The sequence below is a fragment of the Paralichthys olivaceus genome, chromosome 10 (genome assembly GCF_024713975.1).
Source record: "Paralichthys olivaceus isolate ysfri-2021 chromosome 10, ASM2471397v2, whole genome shotgun sequence".
NCBI classification, from domain to species: domain Eukaryota; kingdom Metazoa; phylum Chordata; class Actinopteri; order Pleuronectiformes; family Paralichthyidae; genus Paralichthys; species Paralichthys olivaceus.
The window spans coordinates 421,985-444,111 of NC_091102.1; the positions used below are offsets into that span (position 1 = coordinate 421,985).

General features: G+C 45.4%; 1 protein-coding gene and 1 long non-coding RNA gene across 7 annotated transcripts; one reads left to right on the forward strand and one right to left on the reverse strand.

The window, feature by feature from the left end:
• The first annotated feature begins 333 nt into the window (after nucleotides 1-333).
• On the forward strand, nucleotides 334-20,387 carry ccdc141 (coiled-coil domain containing 141). 6 transcript variants are annotated; one of them, XM_069532634.1, is made up of 27 exons: nucleotides 334-607; nucleotides 1,700-2,126; nucleotides 2,876-2,998; nucleotides 3,587-3,760; nucleotides 4,973-5,054; nucleotides 5,275-5,417; nucleotides 5,503-5,655; nucleotides 5,803-6,212; nucleotides 6,347-6,449; nucleotides 6,555-6,674; nucleotides 7,090-7,374; nucleotides 7,545-7,754; nucleotides 8,331-8,501; nucleotides 8,660-8,782; nucleotides 8,916-9,104; nucleotides 9,199-9,318; nucleotides 9,924-10,073; nucleotides 13,147-13,287; nucleotides 13,400-13,579; nucleotides 13,648-13,831; nucleotides 14,052-14,164; nucleotides 14,820-14,963; nucleotides 15,122-15,288; nucleotides 15,791-15,992; nucleotides 16,512-16,825; nucleotides 17,174-18,589; nucleotides 19,237-20,387. In XM_069532634.1, exons 2-27 carry the CDS (start codon nucleotides 2,016-2,018, stop codon nucleotides 19,520-19,522), a joined length of 5,814 nt encoding a protein of 1,937 aa, XP_069388735.1. In that variant the 5' UTR covers nucleotides 334-607; nucleotides 1,700-2,015; the 3' UTR covers nucleotides 19,523-20,387. The 6 variants fall into 6 exon arrangements, with proteins under 6 accessions (XP_069388735.1, XP_069388733.1, XP_069388734.1 ...); XM_069532632.1 differs by having other exon boundaries at nucleotides 336-607; nucleotides 15,791-15,998; XM_069532633.1 differs by having other exon boundaries at nucleotides 336-607; nucleotides 8,919-9,104; nucleotides 15,791-15,998.
• Nucleotides 3,371-5,917, reverse strand: LOC138411781 (uncharacterized). The gene is made up of 2 exons (XR_011244283.1): nucleotides 5,494-5,917; nucleotides 3,371-3,771 (listed from the first exon to the last, which is right to left on the reverse strand). It is a non-coding gene; the product is annotated as an uncharacterized lncRNA (long non-coding RNA).
• Nucleotides 20,388-22,127: the final 1,740 nt, after the last annotated feature.

Genomic DNA, 22,127 nt, shown 5'->3' on the forward strand with positions numbered 1-22,127 from the left:
AAAACTTCCTGAAGGAGGCGCTGAACTTTCCCCTGAGAATTCATGAAGTCACAAGGAGTCAGTTACTATGTCAACAGTTAAACCTGCAGTCTGTCTCCCCCTCCTGGTACTGGGAGGGACGACAGCCCGGACCGCCCAGTGAGGAGGAGCCGCATCATCAATCACATGATCAGTGTTTGTCCTGGAACCAGCAACAAAACATTATTATTATTATTATCACTTCCTGTTTTCACTGCACACTGTAGACTCCTCCTTCTTGTTGCTATGGTTACTCCAAATGCTTTCTCCCTCAGACGTTCATTGTTTACGAATGATCCCAGAGGAGAAGCCACGTTCAGCTAATTATCGATATTAGCTTAGATTTATTTAAAGTTAGCAACATGTCGTTAGCTTTATAAGTCAAGTTAGCTCATATACAGATACATATATATATATATACATATATATATATACTACACAGTGAGAGTATATATATATATATATATATATAGAAAGGTGTCTGTGTCACTGAGCTCCCTGATTTGATTCTATTTTTACCTCCTCTCTCTCTCTCAGCTGTTTCCTCCTCCAGAGTCAAACCTCCCGTTTCTCCTCTGACACAACTCAGGTAAAGTTTTCTTCTCCTTCAAAACTAAATCACTTTAAAAACTAAAGATTCAATATTAATTAAATACTCATTTGTGTTTATTGTGTAGTTTTAAAGTCCTGTAACTTTGCAACACAATTCAATGGCAGATGAACAAATACTGAACATTTTCATTCCAACATGTTTTTAACGTCATATATAAAGTTTTCACTTTATGTTTGAAATGTTTTGAACCTGATTCATTTAAGAGGTTAAACAAAATAAGATGAAAGTTTTAATGTTATGATTTTTCGCTTTTTGTGTTTTTATTATTCTTTTGATTTTGTTCTTAAGAAAAATAAACATTCAAAATAAAAACCTCATTGTTGTTTTTATTCAGTTATTATGAGATTAAACATTTTATTCCAACTAACTAACTAATGAAATATCTAACTAACTAACTTATGAACTATCTAACTAACTAACTTATGAACTATCTAACTAACTTATGAACTATCTAACTAACTAACTTATGAACTATCTAACTAACTTATGAACTAACTAACTAACTAACTAACTAACTAACTAACGTATGAACTAACTAACTAATGAACTATCTAACTAACTAACTAACTTATGAACTATCTAACTAACTAACGTATGAACTATCTAACTAACTAACTAATGAACTATCTAACTAACTAACTAACTAACTTATGAACTATCTAACTAACTAACTAATGAATTATCTAACTAACTAACTAACGTATGAACTATCTAACTAACTAACTAATGAACTATCTATCTAACTAACTAACTAATGAATTATCTAACTAACTAACTAATGAATTATCTAACTAACTAATGATCTAACTAACTAATGAACTATCTATCTATCTATCTATCTATCTATCTATCTATCTATCTATCTATCTATCTATCTAACTAACTAATGATCTATCTAACTAATGAACTATCTATCTATCTATCTAACTAATGAACTAACTAATGAACTAACTAATGAACTATCTATCTAACTAACTAACTAATGAACTAACTAACAGAAACAACAGTGAGTGTTGAAGAAAACGTCTCAGTAGAAATGAACCTTCGTCATTTCTCCGTCTGTGACAGAATCTTTTCGAGACAGAAGAGACAGAAGAGACTGAAGAGACAGAAGAGACAGAAGAGACTGAAGAGACAGAAGAGACTGAAGAGACTGAAGAGACAGAAGAGACTGAAGAGACTGAAGAGACAGAAGAGACTGAAGAGACAGAAGAGACTGAAGAGACAGAAGAGACTGAAGAGACTGAAGAGACAGAAGAGACAGAAGAGACAGAAGAGACAGAAGAGACTGAAGAGACTGAAGAGACAGAAGAGACTGAAGAGACTGAAGAGACAGAAGAGACAGAAGAGACTGAAGAGACGTGTGGACAACGAGACGAGAAGGATGAAGGGAAGAGGAGGAGAAGAGAACGTGAAGCTTTCTCCTTCTTTCACCACCATCAGCACCATCGCCATCCAGGCCGGCCAATCACAGCTGGTCGTCTCTGTCCTCAGGGTATGAGTCCGTCCCCTCCGTCTGTCCTCATCAAACATCCTTTGACTTGTTTTATATAATGAATCAACTTAGAATATATAAAGTATTCTGTATATATTATACATAGAATACAGAATTATATTCTATATATAATATATACAGTATAGTGTATATATTATATAGAATACAGAATTATATTCTATATATAATATAGGGTATTAGACTTGTTCGGTTGTTTGTATTATTTCTGTTTGTGTTTCCTGTTCTAGATCGATCTCTTGATATCAGGGATCAAACACCTGATTGTGTTTTTCATGTTTCATTTCTCATCGATCAGCAACGAGGAGGAAAACTGTTCGTCAATGGTTTCTGTGTTTCCTGATGTAAAGAGAGGTGTGTGTGTGTGTGTGTGTGTCTGTGTGTGTGTGTGTGTGTGTGTGTGTGTGTGTGTGTGTCTGTGTCTGTGTGTGTGTGTGTGTGTGTCTCTTGACACGCGTCACGTTGTTCTTTTTTGGTCGACATGCCACAGATACAGTATCACCCTGAGGAATGTGGCAGCACACGCGTGTGGCATGAACACACCCATGTTGACATGAAGTTAAATCTGTTAAACCAGCTTCATACGATTATTGATTTATTATTATTATTATTATTATTATTATACATTTTCTTATGATATAACTTCGTTATCGTCTATTTGAACTTTCATTGATTCAAGTTTTTTATCCAGAGTTTTCTGTGTGTGTGTGTGTGTGTGTGTGTGTGTGCAGAGCGGCTCTCTGGTCCACCTCCAGCTGGTCCAGGTTCACCCGGGCCTCTGTGAGATCGGATGGAACCAAGAGGAGAATCAGAAACTGATCCAGGAGCAGCAGCAGCTGATCCACAAACTCCAGGTGATCCCACGTCTCCCAGCTGCTCTACCACCGACTCACCTGTAGGGGGAGGTTGCTTTTGGATTGTTGAGAAGTTTTTCTTCTTCTGGTGTTTTTGTTAGTTTCAGTTGTGTCACCGATGACGACAGAAAAGTTCAGTTTACAGACGAAACGAAACGACGGCTTCTCCTCACAGAATCACAGAAGTATTCTCCTAGAACTGTAGGGGGCGCTGTATCCTAACCTCATGAATATAACATGGTTTCAGCAGAGCCACGTCCTCGTAGTTGTGAACGAGTTAAAACTCTTGTCTGGAGGCGGGTCTGCTGCTGCGTTCAGTCAGGCATGAGACAAACTTTATGAACTTAACGTTGGACGAGAACTTTTCCAATGTTTATATTTTTATGTTTTTATTTGTTTAACGAGCTCATGGAAAAACGTTTCATTCAGTGAAGATCATCAGAACGTTTAGAGAAACGAAGAAACATTGAGCTGAGAATCTGAGAACTAAGTGAGGATGATGATGATAAACAGGTTTATGCTTCATTCAGTTCACGTCTTTGATGAAACACTTTCAACCTGATGTGATTTAAATTCTGTTTGTTCCAGAAACACGAGAGCGAAGCGCTGTCATCGGTGAAGAGGAGGGAGGAAGAGGAGACGGAGCTGAAGGAGGCGATGGGGGCGTCGCTGAGCGAGGGATGGTCGCTCCTCCTTCACCTGCTCCACAGACGACAGGAAGTCCTGATGATGGCGTCAGACTTTTACCACCGAGCGCTGGAGGTGAGAAACATCTGGAAACATGAGGGTCAAGGGTCACAGGGAAACAAAGACCAGCCCCCTGGTGGCTGCCTGCAGAACAGCTTATTTAAATATATAAACCCTGCCTCCCCCATGTTAGCAGACAAAAATCGTGTGTGTGTGTGTGTGTGTGTGAGTGAGTGTGTGTGTGAGTGTGTGTGTGTGTGTGTGAGTGTGTGTGAGTGTGTGTGTGTGAGTGTGTTTGTGTGTGTGTGTGAGTGTGTGAGTGTGTGTGTGTGTGTGTGTGTGTGTGTGAGTGTGTGTGAGTGTGTGTGTGTGTGAGTGAGTGTGTGTGAGTGTGTGTGAGTGTGTGTGAGTGAGTGAGTGTGTGTGTGAGTGAGTGTGTGTGTGAGTGTGTGTGTGTGTGTGTGAGTGAGTGTGTGTGTGAGTGAGTGAGTGTGTGTGTGAGTGTGTGTGTGTGTGTGAATAAATAAACTGCTTTGATTTATCAGATAAATACAAACTATTTGACCTGTGACCTCTGACCCCTCTCGTGCTGCAGTAAAGTGTCCTCTGTCCTTTGTCCCTTCACATGAAGGACAACACTTCAGTGTCTCATGTCTCAGGCGGAGACTTGTCCTTTGGCTGCTGGGGTTTTATTAGCGGCAGCTGCTGCAGCCTTTGTCCCACTGAGCTGCTATTTTAACTTGTTTACACTGTGGCAGCTAACAGCAGCTAACAGCAGCTAACAGCAGCTAACAGCAGCTAACAGCAGCTAACAGCAGCTAACAGCAGCTAACAGCTGTTAGCATCCATCACAGTTCTGACTCCGGTTCTTTGTTGACAAACTGCGACGCTAACGGATCAGCTGTTCTATGTGTTATTAATAACAGCAGCAGCAGCTCCGTCCATAGAGACTCGGCTTGGGAACCGGAGGGTCACCGGTTCAAGTCCAGCATGGACTAAAAGTATGGAAGGTGCCGAGGTGCCCTTGAGCAAGGCACCAAACCCCCCAAATGCTCGCAGGGCGCTTCTCAGGGGCTGCCCATCACTCTACCGAGCCCTTTGTGTGTGTGTGTGTGTGTGTGTGTGTGTATAAATAAAAATTAGTGTAAAAAGAATTTCCCCCTCGGGGAATCAATAAAGTATTTCTTCTTCTTCTTCTTCATCAACAGTTCATATAATTATAATAATAACTGTCTCTCTCTCTCTCTCTCCCTCTGTCTCTCCCTCTCTCTCTCTCTCTCTCTGTAGTTTGACGTCAGTATCAACAAACTTGAGAATCTTCAGATGAGACCAGACGAAGTTCAGCTCAGATTCGACTCCATGAGAAAAGGTAACTGGTTTGAAACCAGTTTGAAACCAGTTTACAGGAGAGATTGATCTTGAAGCTGATTTAAACTGTAGATTAACTGGTTTAAACTCAAGTTATAGTTAAACAGGTTTGAACCGTAGATAAACCTGGTTCGTGTGTTCGTCTGATTTAAACCGGTTTGGTTGGTCGATGTTAAACGTGTGTAAACATCTGTGGTGTCGTCGTTGTGTTTTGGTTCCAGATGTTCTGCTGAAGTCTCTGCAGGTTTTAAACAGCAGCAACGTTCTGCTGGACAAACTCCAACAGCTGCAGAGCACCGAGGCCCTCCAGAGGAGAGGGGCGGTACTGCAGGACCAGCAGGGGGCAGGGGGGTGTGAGGAAATGGTGACACTGACTTTGTTTACATTGGTTTTAATTTGAATCTGGAATAACTCATGTGTAACTTAACTTTGCACTTTACCGTGCCCAGAGTTCTCAGAGCAGCCAGGAGGTGGCGCTGAGGCTGGAGGAGCTGGTGGAGATGCTGCAGGATCGGAGGAGGAGGGCGGACCAGGCCGTCAGGCTGCAGCTGCAACAGGCGGAGACAAGTGTCGTGGTCCGAAAGAAAGAGTCTGGATCAGAGGTCAGAGACACGGTGACATCATCAGTGACATCATCAGTGACATCATCAGTCCAGAGACCCCATTCACAAATATTTTGTCAAACAGCTGAACTGAATGAAACCGTCCAGAAAAGACTGTAAAACCCTCCTGATCTGTCTCCTCCACAGGACTGGACCCTCATCCTGGACCAGAACCTGGAGTCTGAATCCACACCAGCAGAGGGCACTCACCTGCAGACACATTCCAGAACAGAAGAATCCAGAGACCGTCAGACTGGATCCAGATCAGGTCCAAAGCCTGAGTCCAGTACAGTTCAGAAGCCTAGAGTCAAATTAGTGGTGAGGTCTGGATCTAGATCAGACATTCAGTCTGGATCCAGGTCAGAGGAAACCAGAAAGTTAGAATCAGGATCTAGATCAGAGCTAACATCTAGATCCAGATTAGAGAGAAACAAAGACCTGCAGTCTGAATCCAGCTCAGAGGACAATGTGGAGCCCCACTTAGGGTCAGACCTGAAGCCTGGATCCAGATCAGACAAGACTGGAAACCTGCAGCAACAGGAAACAAAGACCAACAGGTAACGTTCTCCATGTTCACACACACACACACACACACACACACACACACACACACACACACACACACACACACACACACACACACTGAGACACAACCCAACATAACCTGCATGATTTTCTTCTTCTGTGGTAGTGGGCGGGTGGACAGATACAGTGGAGAAGACCACACCCACCAAGTCCTACCGACCAGTCAGCAGCAAGAGCTGCTATCGTCATGTGAACGTCTTGTGGACAAGGTGATATTTAGATCTTAGACTGAAGAACAATGAAACTGGTTCACACTCATACGTGTGTGTGTGTGTGTGTGTGTGTGTGTGTGTGTGTGTGTGTGTGTGTTGCAGGTGTGGAGCTGGGTGCAGCAGAGCAGCAATGTGTTGTCTCACAGCTCTGAAGCAGGACGAAACCTGACGGAGGCTGAAGATGCTCTGAACACACACATGCAGCTGCACACACAGGCTGAGGCACGCACACACACACACACACACACACACATACACATACACACAGGCTGAGGCACGCACACACACACACACACACACACAAACACACACATACACACAGGCTGAGGCACGCACACACACACACACACGCACACACACACACACACACACACACACACAGGCTGAAGCACGCACACACACACACACTCACACACACACACACACACACACACACAGTAGAAATACAGCAGGTTCCACTGAATCATAAGATGTAAACACTTTGTGAAGGTTAATAAAAACTCAAGTCTGTGAACTACAACTCCCATGATGCATTTCAATAAGAGATCCAGACTTGATATTTAAAGTTATCTGCTCAGCTGATGGTGGCAGATAAACTTTGGTTTGATGAGTCCTCTGTGTTTTATTTCCTGTTCAGTCAGCGTGTCAGGATGCAGAGAACCTGAAGCAGATCCTGGACCAGGTCCGAGCTCCACACACCGGTCCGAGGGCCGGTCCTGGACAGCTGTCCCCGCTGAGGGCCCTCACAGAGCAGCTGAAGAGAGGGAGACAGACCAGAACTGATGCCGCTGCTCCGCTGAGTCCTGAACTTGCTGCTCGAGCTGATGTGGTCCTGACGGAGCTGCAGAGTGTGAACAGGACGATAGAGTCAAACCTGCAGCTGCTGCACACGTACGTCTTGTTCCTCGGAGCAGCGCAGCAGGTCAGAGTCTGAATCTGAGCTCTGTGTGATGAACAGCCTGTGTGTGTGTGTGGGGGGGGGGGGGGGGGGAGTGAAATCTAATTATCTTGCTCTGGATCAAAGAGTGAAGTCAGATTTGACAAGTCCTGTCACAGAGCGCCCTCATGTGGTGACACTCTGTTGTTTTCCAGCTGGAGGAGGAGATAGAAGAAGTGAGGGAGGTCTACAGGAGGAGAGGAGAGGAGGAGGAGGGAGAGGACGAAGAGGAGAGGGGGGCTGCAGACAGTTCCAGGTCACCACCACAGAAGAAGAAGAGGGTGGACGCTCGCTGGGAGGAAACGCTGCAGAGGCTCCACGCTGCGCAGGAAGTGGGAAACAGCTTCGTCCAGATTGTCACCATGGTAACCAGGCTGTCAGGGGTCAGACTGAATGGGTTCTGATACAGTCGTTGAAAAGTAATCAGATTACATGACATGAAGTTACCTGAGGTCAGAGACACGGTGTTACAGAGATCTGATGATGTCATCAGGAATAAAGTTAAAAAAGCTGAGGTGATCTGTAACGACAGAATATAACAGTGTGTGTGTGTGTGTGTGTGTGTGTGTGTGTGTGTGTGTGTGTGTGTGTGTGTGTGTGTGTGTGTGTGTGTGTGTATGTGTGTGCGTGCATGCGTGTGTGTGTGTGTGTGTGTGTGTGTATGTGTGTGAGTGTGTGTGTGTGTGTGTGTGTGTGTGTGTGTGTATGTGTGTGTGTGTGTGTGTGAGAGTGTGTGTGTGTGTGTGTGAGTGTGTGTGTGTGTGTCTGTGTGTGTATGTGTGTGCGTGCATGCGTGTGTGTGTGTGTGTGTGTGTGTGTGTGTGTGTGTGTGTGTGTGTGTGTGTGTGAGAGTGTGTGTGTGTGTGTGAGTGTGTGTGTGTGTGTGTGTGTCTGTGTGTGTATGTGTGTGCGTGCATGCGTGTGTGTGTGTGTATTGTCAGGCGTCAGGATCGGGGTTGGACCTGCACTCTGTGGCGTCCGTGGTCCAGCGGACGATCAAGCAGCTCATCAGAACCAAACAGGAAGTGAATGAGCTGCGGAGTCACCATCAAGTCCAGATCCGTCAGCAGGAAGTGACATCACACAGGAAGTACAGAGAGAGACTGTTAAAGGTCAGCGTTACTGCTCTTTTTATTCAAACTGTAAATACCTGAGTTTTACTTTAAATGTACTTAAATATAGTTACATATTGTAAAATAAGAAAATTCTAGTAAAGTATGAGTATCTGAGTATTGGTACTTGATTACTGCGCTGTACTCTGTGTGGTCAGGCGCTGCAGGACTTGAGGAGCGTCTCTGAACTGCTGGACTCGTGCACTAACGTGGATCTGGGCTCAGACCTGCAGACCTCCACACTGACAGAGCGCTTCAGTCAGGCCACGCCTCTTTTCACTGTGAGTCATGTGACTCTTTAACTGCCAATAGATACAGGACAGGACATGGAGGGAGAGCAAAGGCTCATGGGAACATGACTTTTATATCATCAAATAACAAACAGATGATTTGGTCAGTCTCTTCTTTTGTCAGCAGCTGGATGCAGAGGTGGAGCAGGTGATGAGGAGCTGGAAGAGGCTGAGAGGAGACCAGGAGGTGGAGGAGGAGGAGGAGGACAACATGTCTGAGCTTCTGAGGCTCCAGAAGAAAGTGAAGGAGCAGCTGGAGCAGAGCGAGTGGATCCTGGATCTGAGCAGCAGTTTCCACCTCAGAGCTCAGCAGGTCAGAGTCAGCTGATCACATCTGTGGAGCACGGGGATCGAACACCGAGTGAGAGGGCCTGTCTGTGTCTCACTGTTGTTTCCTGTGTGTCCAGCTGGAGGCGCTGCTGCTCTCGGACTCTGATGGTTCACATGAGAAACAGGAACTGATCCAGAGTCTGTTCACAACAGCTGCTGCACTGAAGACCAACATCTGTACAGCTGCTGCCCAGTGTGTATGTACAACACACCCGACCCGACCCGACCCGACCCGACACAACCCGACCCGACTCGACACGACACGACACCACACGACACGACCCGACCCGACACCACACGACACGACCCGACCCGACACGACACGACCCGACACGACCCGACCCGACACGACACGACCCGACCCGACCCGACCCGACCCGACCCGACCCGACTCGACTCGACCCGACCCGACCCGACACGACACGACCCGACCCGACACGCTGGTCATAAACTGAGAAGAAGTTCCAGCTGCTAAATGCAGGAAGGACAGCTGGTAAAACATCTGCATACGTTACGGCGCCCCCTGGTGACATTTGGTAAAAATATTTTACGTGACCACGACATAATAACGTGAATCTGTTGTTTACTAACAAGACGAGTGGGGGTGAAGTGAACCTGACTGATAAACAGTAGTTGTAGTAAGTAGTAACACTTGAATACTGTAATTCTGTTGTATTATGACTTTAATACTGTGGTACTGTAATATTATAGTAGTTTAATACTGCAGTATGATAGTGCTATAACACTGCGGTAGTATTGAAGTACTGTAATACTGCAGTATTAAAACTGTGTGTGCTCTCAGGACTGGGCAGGTTTCAAACTTCAGCAGCTGGAGCTTCGTCTTCTCTCTCTCGACTCGCTCTGCGTCTCGTGGCTGAACGAAGCCGCTCGCCGGGGGGAGGAGCTCCGCAGAGAGCGTGTGACCCGGCAGATCAACGATGACATCGCCCAGGTGAGGTCACAGTTACCATGGTGATCTACTAACACACCACACTCTACACACTCAGCTGTAGTTCATGAGTGTGGCCAGCAGAGGCGCTGCAGCTCTCTTTATATACGGTCTGTGATAAATATCTGTCTCGTCTATTTAATGTGTCGACACATTAACATGTTTCGATATTTAAAGACTTTTAATTGAATCAATTATTTTGAAGTTATAATTTGCAGCAGATTTGACAGGAAATGTTCAAACTGTAGATTAAAGATGATTTCACTGTTTAACACTGAATGAAAGGATGAAAGTGTTCAGAGGCGGCTTTGATCTCAGTCTAAATATAAGTGATGTTTCTCCTCTGACTCACTCTGACTGTCACTGTATCATGTGTTCAGCTGCAGTTCCTCTAATGGCCACTAGAGTTTTTTTTTCCATCACTGTCCACACACATCCACTAGAGGGCAGCTCAGAGTCTGAGAGTTTCTGACAACAATAAACATGGCGACCGTGGAGGAGGTTGTGAGCCTCTCGAGAACCGATCTGTTCTCTTAAAGTTTTTTAATTTCTACATCATCACCAGTGTTCGTGCCACTTGAACTTTTAGCTATGCTGCCCCCTGTGATTTCTGGTGGTACTGCATTTTGTCTGTTTCTTCCGCATTGAGCACAAATACGCAGAATACAGGCCGGAGGCTCCGCCTGGTTTCTTATGTATCATAAGTGGTGTGAATGTTTCTACCCAGTCAGCTGCATCCAGGCGAAAGGATGGAGGGGAATGATAAACACGAGGGCGCCCTCTACAGGTGAACCTGTGGAATAGTTGGAACTTTTTTAGCTGGTTACACAGGTTCAGTCTGTCGAGTCACTGAGCAACAACTGCAGGAGAGAGGGAGGGAGAGAAAAAGGCTAAATACAGGCTGAGTCAGCCCATTAACCATCATGCACCTGGTGCTGTGTGTCACCAGCACGTTGAAACCTGAAGACGCAGCTGAGATAAACGTCAGAGACTCAAATAAAATGTAGAAACATTGATGTTGATTGAAATAAAACGTTCCTGCAGATCTAAATAACATTTCCCTGAGGAGCATTAAATCAACCACATGCAGAAAAACCTGTGACAACATGCACAAGCTTCAGGCTCCTTCACTGAGAGAGTCGCTCTCAACAGTCGTGTGGCTCACTTCATACTGTTCAAGATAAGAATAGTCATTAAAAATCAAATGTTTGTGATTCAGTATTTACACTTTGCAGACATTTGTCGACTTAAAGGTCAGAGGTCAACAGAAGATTAGAGGACTGACCTCTGTAGACGTGTTCAGACAATACAGAGCTGAAGTCAGAGGAGAGAGCTGGTTTGTTTTAGGGTTTGGATGAAAATGAAAATGATTCCAAAGGTTTTCTGAACATCTGTCAAAGGATCAACGTTTCTGAAATGAGGCTGAAACCTCAAAATAATCTCGTGTCATGAAACAGGATGATAGAACTGAGGCAGCTGAAACGTAACTGCTGAGAGAGTCAAAGATTTTGTTGAACAAACAGAGGATTTAATGAGTCAGATTAGCCTTGAACCTGAGTGACCGAGGATCCTCACGGACACGCAGAGAGACTAAAGATCAACTGTCACCGCTCTGTAACCAAACACCCCCTCTACATATCCCATGATGCCTCAGTCAGATGGTTGAGACGAGTGTGAGCTTCAGGGAGAAGAGTCCCAACGTGACTTAGTGTTTGGACTCTTCACTGCTGAGTCACCTGAAGGAATCCTCAGGAGTGAGTTTGGTTCTATTTCGATCATCACAGACATTCAGAGTATTTCAGTTCAGTATCCTCAGAGAAACATTTTTCATCCATCAGCTGAACTCTGACAGACTGAGCTATGTTCGTTTGGGTTCAGTGATGAGATACTTTGTGGTACTTCATGTTGAATTATCTGAGGTACTACAGGGGCATTCTGCCCTCTTGTGGTTAAACTGAAGAACTTCATGGTTCTACTAAGGATCTCTTCTGGATCTGATAAGTACCATGTGGTCCGTTATGGTCTTCTGGGACACCTCTTAAGTCCTCCATTATACCCTTGGGTGGAGTTCAGTGTACTAAATGATTTTCCTGGGTACTTCATATTAGTGTGGGTTAGTTTTAATACTTTGTGGTACTTTGTTACTTGGGGGTGGAAGGAGCCTGAAATGGGACAACGATGCGCTCCACTGTGGCGTGATCGGTCATCGAATGTAGCCTCTGAAGAAGAGACAGCTTCACTTCCTGTAGGACACCTCATCGCACTTTGTGGTTGTTACTGCATGTGAATCTCTTTTTCATATACCCTGAGGTGTTTTACTTTGACGATCCTTTGTGTAACCTGTGGTACTTTCACACTCCCTGGGTTTCCTCGGACGACTGAGGTTTCTGAGGAGACAGCTTCACTCCGCCTCCAGCTCAGTGTTATAAAAACAGTCCCACCTCCTCAGCCTCTGATTTCATCTCCTTCATCTGTTCATGGGACTTCACTGTGTCTGTCTCTCTCTCAGCTGTCTTTAGCTGACAGATCAGCCACATGACACCGCTGCTCCTCCTGTCCGAGGCAGGAATGTCCCACTGGATTTAGACCCTGCCGCTCTAAAAATAATCTCACCAAAGCTCCGTCCACATGCAGTTACCTCAACGCTGAGCGAAAACCCAGCGAGCTTATCAAAGATCAGTTATGATACAACATGAGAAACGATTCAAACCGTTGTCAGCCATGTTGGCAGCTTCAGAGACCACAGTGTTTCTCAAGTACTGCTCAATAGATTTCTATGAACGTTTGTGCTGACTATCATGGTCCCCAGAGGATTTGGATTCTAACCCAAGTTCAATTTCATAACAAACCATCGAGAAGTTGAAGAGACGTTCGCCTGTAACTGAGAGTGTCAGTTTCATGGTGTCGTGTGAATTTAAGGATTCAAGGAATCCTCCTCTGTGGAAATCCATTGAAAAGTTGTCGAGACATTTTGTGGGGCACTGACGTTAACGTTCATGTGAATAGAAAAAACAAACTCCACAGATCAAACCACACAACCACTGGAATCAAACTTCCTCTTCGTGTCATGTTTCAGCTCCGTGATTCCTTAAAGGAGTTGAAGAAACGGTTTAACAACCTGAAGTTTAACTTCCTGAAGAGAAACGACAGGACCAGGAACATGAAGGCTGTCAGGAACCAGCTGCAGCAGGTGGAGCTGTATGAGGACAAGCTGCAGGTACATCAACCATCAGAATAACCGGTGTGGGCCGGTACACATCAGTGTCGTACTCCTCTCTCTGACTCGGCCTCACATTTGGGAGCCGTCATGTCGTCCTTTGTATTTTCAGTCTCAGCTCAGGAAACGCCTGCAGGGACTGAGGGCTCAGCTGGGACTAGAGGGCGTGGCCCGGGAGGTGGAGGACACCGTCAACGAGCTGCAGAGACAGATGGGAGAGTTAGAGCAAAGTGTGAGCGAACATCGAAAAACACTGGACATGACGTGCAGACTGCAGCGAGCCATGGAGGAGGTGAGAATAAAACTAATGAAATAAAAACCTGCTCAAATCCTTTAAAAACATTTAAGTGTTGTTTTCAGTATCAGTCCTGGTGTGAGGAGGCGAGTGCGACCATCACTCGCGTCCAGAAGTTTTCCTCAGACTGTCGCAGCACAGAGGCCGTCACCGTTCTCTATCGACAGTTTGAAAAGTTCGTGTGGCCGACGGTTCCTCAGCAGGAGGAGAGGATCAGTCAGATCGGTGACCTGGCGGTCAGACTGCACGGTGGGTAGCAGCACACAGTTTTATTCTGAAAGGGAACTTCAGCTGCATGAGGGTTTTAACAAATCATATTTTCTTCCATGATTTCCACTGATCACGTGGTGCTAATGTGTTTTCAGCAGCACTGGACAGAACAACATGTGACAAATCAAAATCTAATGTTACGATGACTTTAATGTCCAGATGAATCAGGTGACATCACAGGAGTGTACGTGTGTTGCAGGGGTGGAGGAGGGGCGGCGGTACATCGAGAGGACAGTCAGTAAACACTCTGAGATGGTGGCGTCCATCAGAGAGCTGAGTGACGGACTGATGGAGCTGGAGGCCAAACTGAAGGTAACAACACACAACATGAACACACAACGTCAACACACAAGGTCAACACACAAGGTCAACACACAACGTCAACACACAACGTCAACACACAACGTCAACACACAACGTCAACACACAAGGTCAACACACAAGGTCAACACACAACGTCAACACACAACGTCAACACACAAGGTCAACACACAACGTCAACACACAACGTCAACACACAACATGAACACACAACGTCAACACACAAGGTCAACACACAACGTCAACACACAACGTCAACACACAAGGTCAACACACAACGTCAACACACAAGGTCAACACACAAGGTCAACACACAAGGTCAACACACAAGGTCAACACACAACGTCAACACACAACATGAACACACAACGTCAACACACAAGGTCAACACACAACGTCAACACACAACGTCAACACACAACGTCAACACACAACGTCAACACACAACGTCAACACACAACGTCAACACACAAGGTCAACACACAAGGTCAACACACAACATGAACACACAACATGAACACACAACGTCAACACACAACATGAACACACAACATGAACACACAACATGAACACACAACGTCAACACACAACATTTAAGCCGAGTCTGTTCCAAAGAAAACATTCATGTTCACTGTTGTGTTTTCAGCTGAAACCTGAAAAACAGCAGCAGAACGACGGAGAGAAAGAAATAAAAGAGGAAGACGAGGAGCGGACGAGACAGAATGAGATGCGAGAAGAAGAGACAGAAAAGAAGTTGAGGGAAAATAGAAAGATGAAAACGACGGAGCAGGTGCATGACTGCCGCTCACAGGAAGCTGCCGACATGGTCAAAATAATGACACGTTCAGATTAAAGTGAAACAAATGATAAAAAGACGTTTCTCATTCTCCTTTACTGATTTGATAAAATATTAAATATTACCATTCTGAATCTGTCCTGTTCTCCCAGTGCGAGCTGAAGGAGACAGGCCACACCCCCGAACTGACCGGCAAGGATGATTGGAAGGAGGTTCCTGTGAAGAAGCAGAATGCAGCCAATAGGAAGCCTCCGTTGCAGAAGAGCCACAATCAGGAGGCAGACCAACAGGAGGTCACCACAGAGATCAGGTACACTGAGTGAGTCCTAACCTGCTCCTCACCTGCTCCTCACAGGATGAACCACAGCTGCAGAACCCCATTCACCATCATTGTTTCAATCTACACATGAAAAATTAAAAAAATCCAAATATCAAAGTGAAACCGACTCTGATGAACCTGAAACACGATTTAAACTTAAAACCTAAATCCATATGGTTCATCCTCTGGTAACAGTGAACGTCTGAACCAAGTTCATTTCACATAATGCTTGTAGATATTCTTCTTAAAGCCATAAATGTGAACACGACAGGAGAGTCACTGTCATTTACTGTAACTCAATTCCTCCGGGGACCATGACAATCCCAATGAGTCGGTTCATCCTGCAGGAGATGATTCTCGTTGACTAATTCGAGATCCACTGTCTGATCTGGGTTACTGAAGTTACAGAACAGAAACTTTATAAGAAAACAAGAGAAATCTGAAGTTATAACAGAATTTGTTTACAGAGAAGTTTGGTTTCACTTTGTCGTTTCTCCTTCAGCCACAGACACGAGTCAAACTCCTCCTCCTACTGCTCCACCCACACCTTCAGCCTGTCCTGCAGCCCGGTGGAGGCCAGCCGACGCGTCAGCGCCACCCTCAGCCCATTACAGCCCAACTCCACTGAGGCTCAGACCACGCCCCCTTATCCTGTGACTGGCCCATCGCTCTGTGATGTCCAGAGGGAGTGTCAGAGGAAGGAGGTGCAGGTAGTTTCCACTTCCTGTTTATTAAACACCACACCTCTGTGAGTGTTTTTCACCAGACGTGTCCATCAAGGATCCACTTTAGATCGACTTTGATTTCCCATTGACAGGATTCTAATGAGCTTCATATTTATAATTCACCAGACACTGATGATCACAAATGTTTGTTCCCTCCAACATGGTGACTGTAAGTTTAGCTCATCTCAGCTGTGGTTCTTGTCTTTTCTTCAGCTCCTCCGTGACTCCTGTGCACTTAATAATTTGCTACACAGATGTAAACATTATAAATAAGATTCCAAGGTAGAAAATCAAGCTTCCTTTAGCAGAGGTTACTGGAAACAACATTATCCTCTTATCTACACTTAAAATAAATCTAATAAATCACAAGATACTTTTATATGAAAGTTATTTTGGAATTTGATCGGTCCTCAACATGTGTACATCTGTAGGAATATTCTTCATTAGTTTAAATTAGGAACCTCCCACAGAAAACCTTCTTTATATTCTGGTCCTCAGGATGCGTCCGACCTTTCAGAGGTGGAGCTCCATCAGCAGGAAGTGCTGACCGAAGACTCGCTGTCCAATGATGAATACGAGTGTGCATCACCTGACGATATCTCCCTGCCGCCACTGGCAGAAACACCCGAGTCCGGCTTGGTTCAATCAGACTTTGAGGAGGGCTTCTGTTTCAGTTCCCGCAGCGCCCACGTCAACCAGCACAGCCACCAGGCCCAGTCAGGGCAGAGCGGTACCGGTGCAGTCCAACAACAGAGAGGGTCCAGTCAGACGGAGGGTTATGCCCCTCCTCCGACCAATCATAACAACCCCAGGTCTGTTTGTATCGATAACACAAGTCAGATTCTCACAAGGTGTTTGATGGATGTCAACAATTTACACTTGTTTTGAAACACTAGCAGTCGAGCTTACCCCAAACCAAGATGTGTGTTTTAATGCAAATCAGGAAACATCGGGTCAAACAAGTATAAGTATAAGAAAGCTTGACTTTACAGTTTGATGCTGTGCTGCCACATGTGATCACTGAGCACCGAGCCTTACTGAAGGAGAATCAGATCGTGGTCACATCACACATTCACAATCCTGTCAGTGGACATGAGGCGTCGACCATCAATCCACCATCATCCAGAGTTAAGATTCTGTTCTTGTTGTGTATGTTACAGGTTCAGATCAGAGTCCAGTTCATTTGTCCAGAGTCCATTGACAGTTCCTGCTCCAGGCCTCCTCAGCATCCTGCGGACTGAGGAGGCCAGTGTTGACTTCTTCCTGAGCAGCACTGAAGCACACTTCACCTCCAGATCCAACCAAGTCCACAAGAGCAAAACCACAGACAAATTCACCGATGTCCCTGAGAGGAGGAGCCCCTCAGAGACTGAGCCATTATTAAATGACCTCAACAGTCAGTTTAACCAGCCTCAGTGCACAGGATCCCAGAGTAATAGCAACCGAAATGTCACATCCAAAAGTGAGACCTTGCCACAGACTGATCCCATTCCTCATCCTGCAGATCAGAGCCCCACCCTTCAGTCCAACTATTGTCCTCAGCCCCTCAATGGTCCAGACACTGATATACACAAGGACAAGACCCCTCTACAAGACACAGGGTTCCTCAAATGTGGTTTTGATCAGGACACAAATTTCTCCCAAACCAGAAAGGAAACCTCCGTAGTCTCCAAACCTGACAGTCCCACCAACACCAGTTCAGTTACCCAGCAGAACGTTTTCATCCAATCTTCCCATTCAGACACTTTACCACAGGAAAGAAACAGCCACAGTTCCCCCCACAAAAGCTCCTTATCACAGAATAAGACAAAAAACTATCTGATCCCACATGCCAGAGGATTTGCTCAAAGCCCGAACCTCACAGATTCTGTTGTCCACAATGACAGAACCCTTCCACCAGACATTAGAACATGCCTACAAACCAACACAAGCCTCCTTCAACACAACAATCTTCCACAGTCTTTCCCAGATTCGAGCCTTGATCAGAGTGAACTTTCTACTCAACCCAGCAAGGAAACATCCTCAGTGAAGACTGTTTACTGCCAGTCCTCCTCTTCAGACAGTCCATGCAATGTGCCACAGGCTGGCATCACTCTCAGGGCGAAGCAAGACGATCTACCTGATGTCCATGTTCCCAATAATACAGAGCTAGAGAGTAACAGATTCAGCAACAAGCAGAGCCACATCACAGTCTACTCTGTCCATGAGTCCTTGACGCAGTGTGTGCATGACCCTGGCATGAGCCCCAGCAGCACTGCCAAGCCCACTGCTCCTCCTCTGCCTCAGACCCAAGCTCACCCTCACCCACCTCATCTACTAACTTCAGACCAAGACCCAGACATTTGTCAGCCCATGGCCATCCGTGAGGAGATCAGGCTTACTCCTCAGATCCATGGGCCTCCCCTTCCTGCTCCACCTCTTCCCCAGGCCCAGGCAGAGTCTCTTCCCCGGGGAAAAGCCTCTAAACCGGGTCCTCCCTGCTTCACCAGAGCTCGGTCTAGAGCTACTGTTAAGGAGGGCTCTCCAGTGACGCTAGAGGTGGAGGTGACAGGACACCCAGAGCCCACGCTCACCTGGTGGGTAGCATACAACCAGCTCCACAAAGCCTTGTGACATTATTCACTTTCCTTGAGGCACAATTTACACCTGCATGAACATGTGTCCTGTGTCTAAATGTGGTTGATGCTTACACCTGACATTAAGGTGTGTCCCCGTCGACAACGGGGGAGCCTCGCACACTGATCAGATTATAAATCATAGATTATCGGATTTTAAAGAGCGGAAACTTATTGTCTGCGTTCGTAATCATGATCCTGATATTCATCTTTGAAAAAAACCATCCACGTGCCCATGTTCTCGTTTAACTGATCAACATCATCCATTCAATCTGTTTGAGGCTCATACACCAGATTTGTTTCCTGTGGAGACGTGTCGTAATAATGTGAACCAAGAGCATACACTTAAAATAAGAACCCTTGTTGACGCAGGTGTAAGTGATGTTTGACCCGTATTCATCCACACGGTAAAACTTAATCTGACTATTGACTCTACAAAAGATTGATAACATGTCAACATTCTACTGACTCACTTTAATCATTAACCTTAGTGAAGTTTGTGTGATTCCTTCAGGTGGTTTAGTAACATAACACGACCACTGACACCTGCATGAACGAGTCAAACACACTTGGTCCTGATTGGCTGTCTGATGCTGCGGTTGTGTCAGGCCTCCGCATGCTGTGACTGAGGCTGTGTGCTGTCTGACCTCCTGTCATCGTGGTCGCTCCAGGTCTAAAGATGGAGACACCAGCCCAGGCCCATCGCCGGTCTGTGACGGCGGGAAACACTTCCTGTTCATTCCTGAGGCGTTGGACTCAGACGGCGGCTTGCACGACGTTGTCAAACATCAGTGGCTGGTGGCTGAAGTCTTTGACCTCTTCAGTGTAGACTGGCAGACGTGGTTCGGGACTCTGTGCGTTCTCCTGTGGCTGCTCTACCTGATTCTGCTCTAAGACTGTATCTGGTTTATACTGCGGGAACCTTTACTTCCTGTTTTCATTGTGTCTCACAATCACGTTTTATGTTTGAAACATTTGAAAACACACACACACACAGTGTTCAATCCAGATTTTCTCAGTCTGTACATTTGTAGAATCAGATTATTTATATTTATAAGTATTCAGAAACACATGTATCTGTAATTCAGATTCATATTTTAGACCTGTGATATTTGTCGACTGTGTAAATGTTCTTCAGGTGAGTTTATGGACCTGAAACTGGTGGAAGGTCTGAAGAAGGTTGAGAAACCTCATAATCAATGTTTCTGCTGTATGAATTATTTTATTGTCATTTTTAATTAAATCTGAACTCATTTGATTAAAAATCTGATTATGATTTTCTTTCCAAAAATAAAAGCTACACATGGTATTAAACCATCACATCCATAACAAGGACAAAGTTTAAACGTTTTATTTAAACATTACGAGTATAATATAAATTAATGAGATTATTTTCACTTTCTGAGTCAAAATTTTGGGTGTGACACTAGTTATTATTTTAAGATTTAAAATATCAATGTGTGACATTAACGATATGAAAATGTATTTGTAGAGTTCTGAGTCAAAATCAAACAACTTCAGAGAAGTTACTGAGAAAAGTAAGCAACATTTAAATCTGTTGTTTCGTTTAGATTCTATGTTTTCACCAATTCTATCATTTTGGGGCGTTGACTTTATTTAGAGAGGAATCAATTGAAATGTGGAGCAGTGAGTATTGGGCGACATCTAGTGGTGAAGGTGCAGATCACATGATACTGATCATCAGTTGGATTGTCATGATTCATCCTGTTTGAAATAATAAAGTAAAGATGAAAAATAATCTCATCCTTGTTTTTATTGATTGAAAGAGTTGAAACTAAACGTGTAGCGTCAAGATTCTCTGTTCATGACGTGTTCACTGAACACTTCCTGCTGCTGACACCTGTCACTCGCCCTCAGACACTTCCTCCACACTTCCTGGACAGAAATCGAGACTCCTCATTGGCTGGAGGGGATCAGAGGATTCCTGAGAAGTTGTTTTTAAACCGGAGAGAAACAGGATGTTCGGTGGGTGTGGTCATTTCTCTGTGGTTCAGGGGGAGTTCCAACAAGACCCCCCCCCCAACAGTCACATCAAAGCACCTGCGGAGTCAGGTGGCCAGTAGGCGTGGCCTGAAACCAATTGAAAGTGCTGTCATCTTGTACTGACGTGTGTTCATCATCTTTATGTTGTGACGTCATCACCACTAATGTCTCCGGAAGCTCAGAGAGAAGTTTGTGATTCGGTCTCAGCTCATCACAGAAGAACAAGAATCAAAGTCTGAGGATTGAAGGAGATAAATCCACCGACCGTGAGTCCGTTTAGAGGAACAAGTGATCGTGGATCAGTTTCTCTGCTTTGGTGAAAATCAAAGTCTCAACAGGGACAATGAGACAAAAGTAAACGAGCCCCAAACAGGACAATGTTTGTGGTGTCCACAGACAGCTGCTCTGTCCTGGGCCTGTGTGTGAGGAGGAGCGGGAGGAGCACTGCTCTACAAAATGTCCTCCAGCAGGAGGAACATTACGCTGCTGTTACATCATCTATGACCAGTTGGATGGAGGGTCAGTGATGGTCTGAGGAGGCAGATCCTTGGAGGGGCACACAAACCATGTCACAGCCAACGGTTCCCTTACTGCTGTGAGGTACCGGAGGAGCGACTGTCAGACCTTAGGCTGGTCCAGTGGACCCTGGGCTCCTCCTGGTGCTCCTGGTCCAGTGGACCCTGGGCTCCTCCTGGTGCTCCTAGGTTCCTCCTGGTGCTCCTGGTCCAGTAGACCCTGGGCTCCTCCTGGTGCTCCTGGTCCAGTGGACCCTGGGCTCCTCCTGGTGCTCCTGGGTTCCTCCTGGTGCTCCTGGTCCAGTAGACCCTGGGCTCCTCCTGGTGCTCCTGGTCCAGTAGACCCTGGGCTCCTCCTGGTGCTCCTGGGTTCTTCCTGGTGCTCCTGGTCCAGTAGACCCTGGGCTCCTCCTGGTGCTCCTGGTCCAGTGGACCCTGGGCTCCTCCTGGTGCTCCTGGGTTCCTCCTGGTGCTCCTGGGTTCTTCCTGGTGCTCCTGGTCCAGTAGACCCTGGGCTCCTCCTGGTGCTCCTGGTCCAGTGGACCCTGGGCTCCTCCTGGTCCTAAATGATCATTAGAATACTATTTCACAACTTTAAATCAGCTTTAAAGTTGTAATAAAAAGTAATAATAATAATCCTAATATTTTAATTATTGTTATAAAACATAAAATACACACAGTGGAATCATGATATAACCAGTTTGTTGACTTTGTAATTGTTTGTACTTTATTGTAAAGTTCTCCACAGTGACGTCTGATCCGTGTTTCATTGATTCTCATGATTCATAGATTCAGTTCCCTGAAGTTTTCACGAGTGTGTTGATCTCTGATGAATAATAATTGTGAGGTAAACTGTCAGGTATGACAAGCTGCATAAAATGGCTCCTCTCTCCTCCCAGAATGCCCTGCTGCACCCTGCGGGGGGTCAACCAATGGTATGGTTTGCCCCGTGTGATGTCACAGCGGTATAAAGCCCCCCG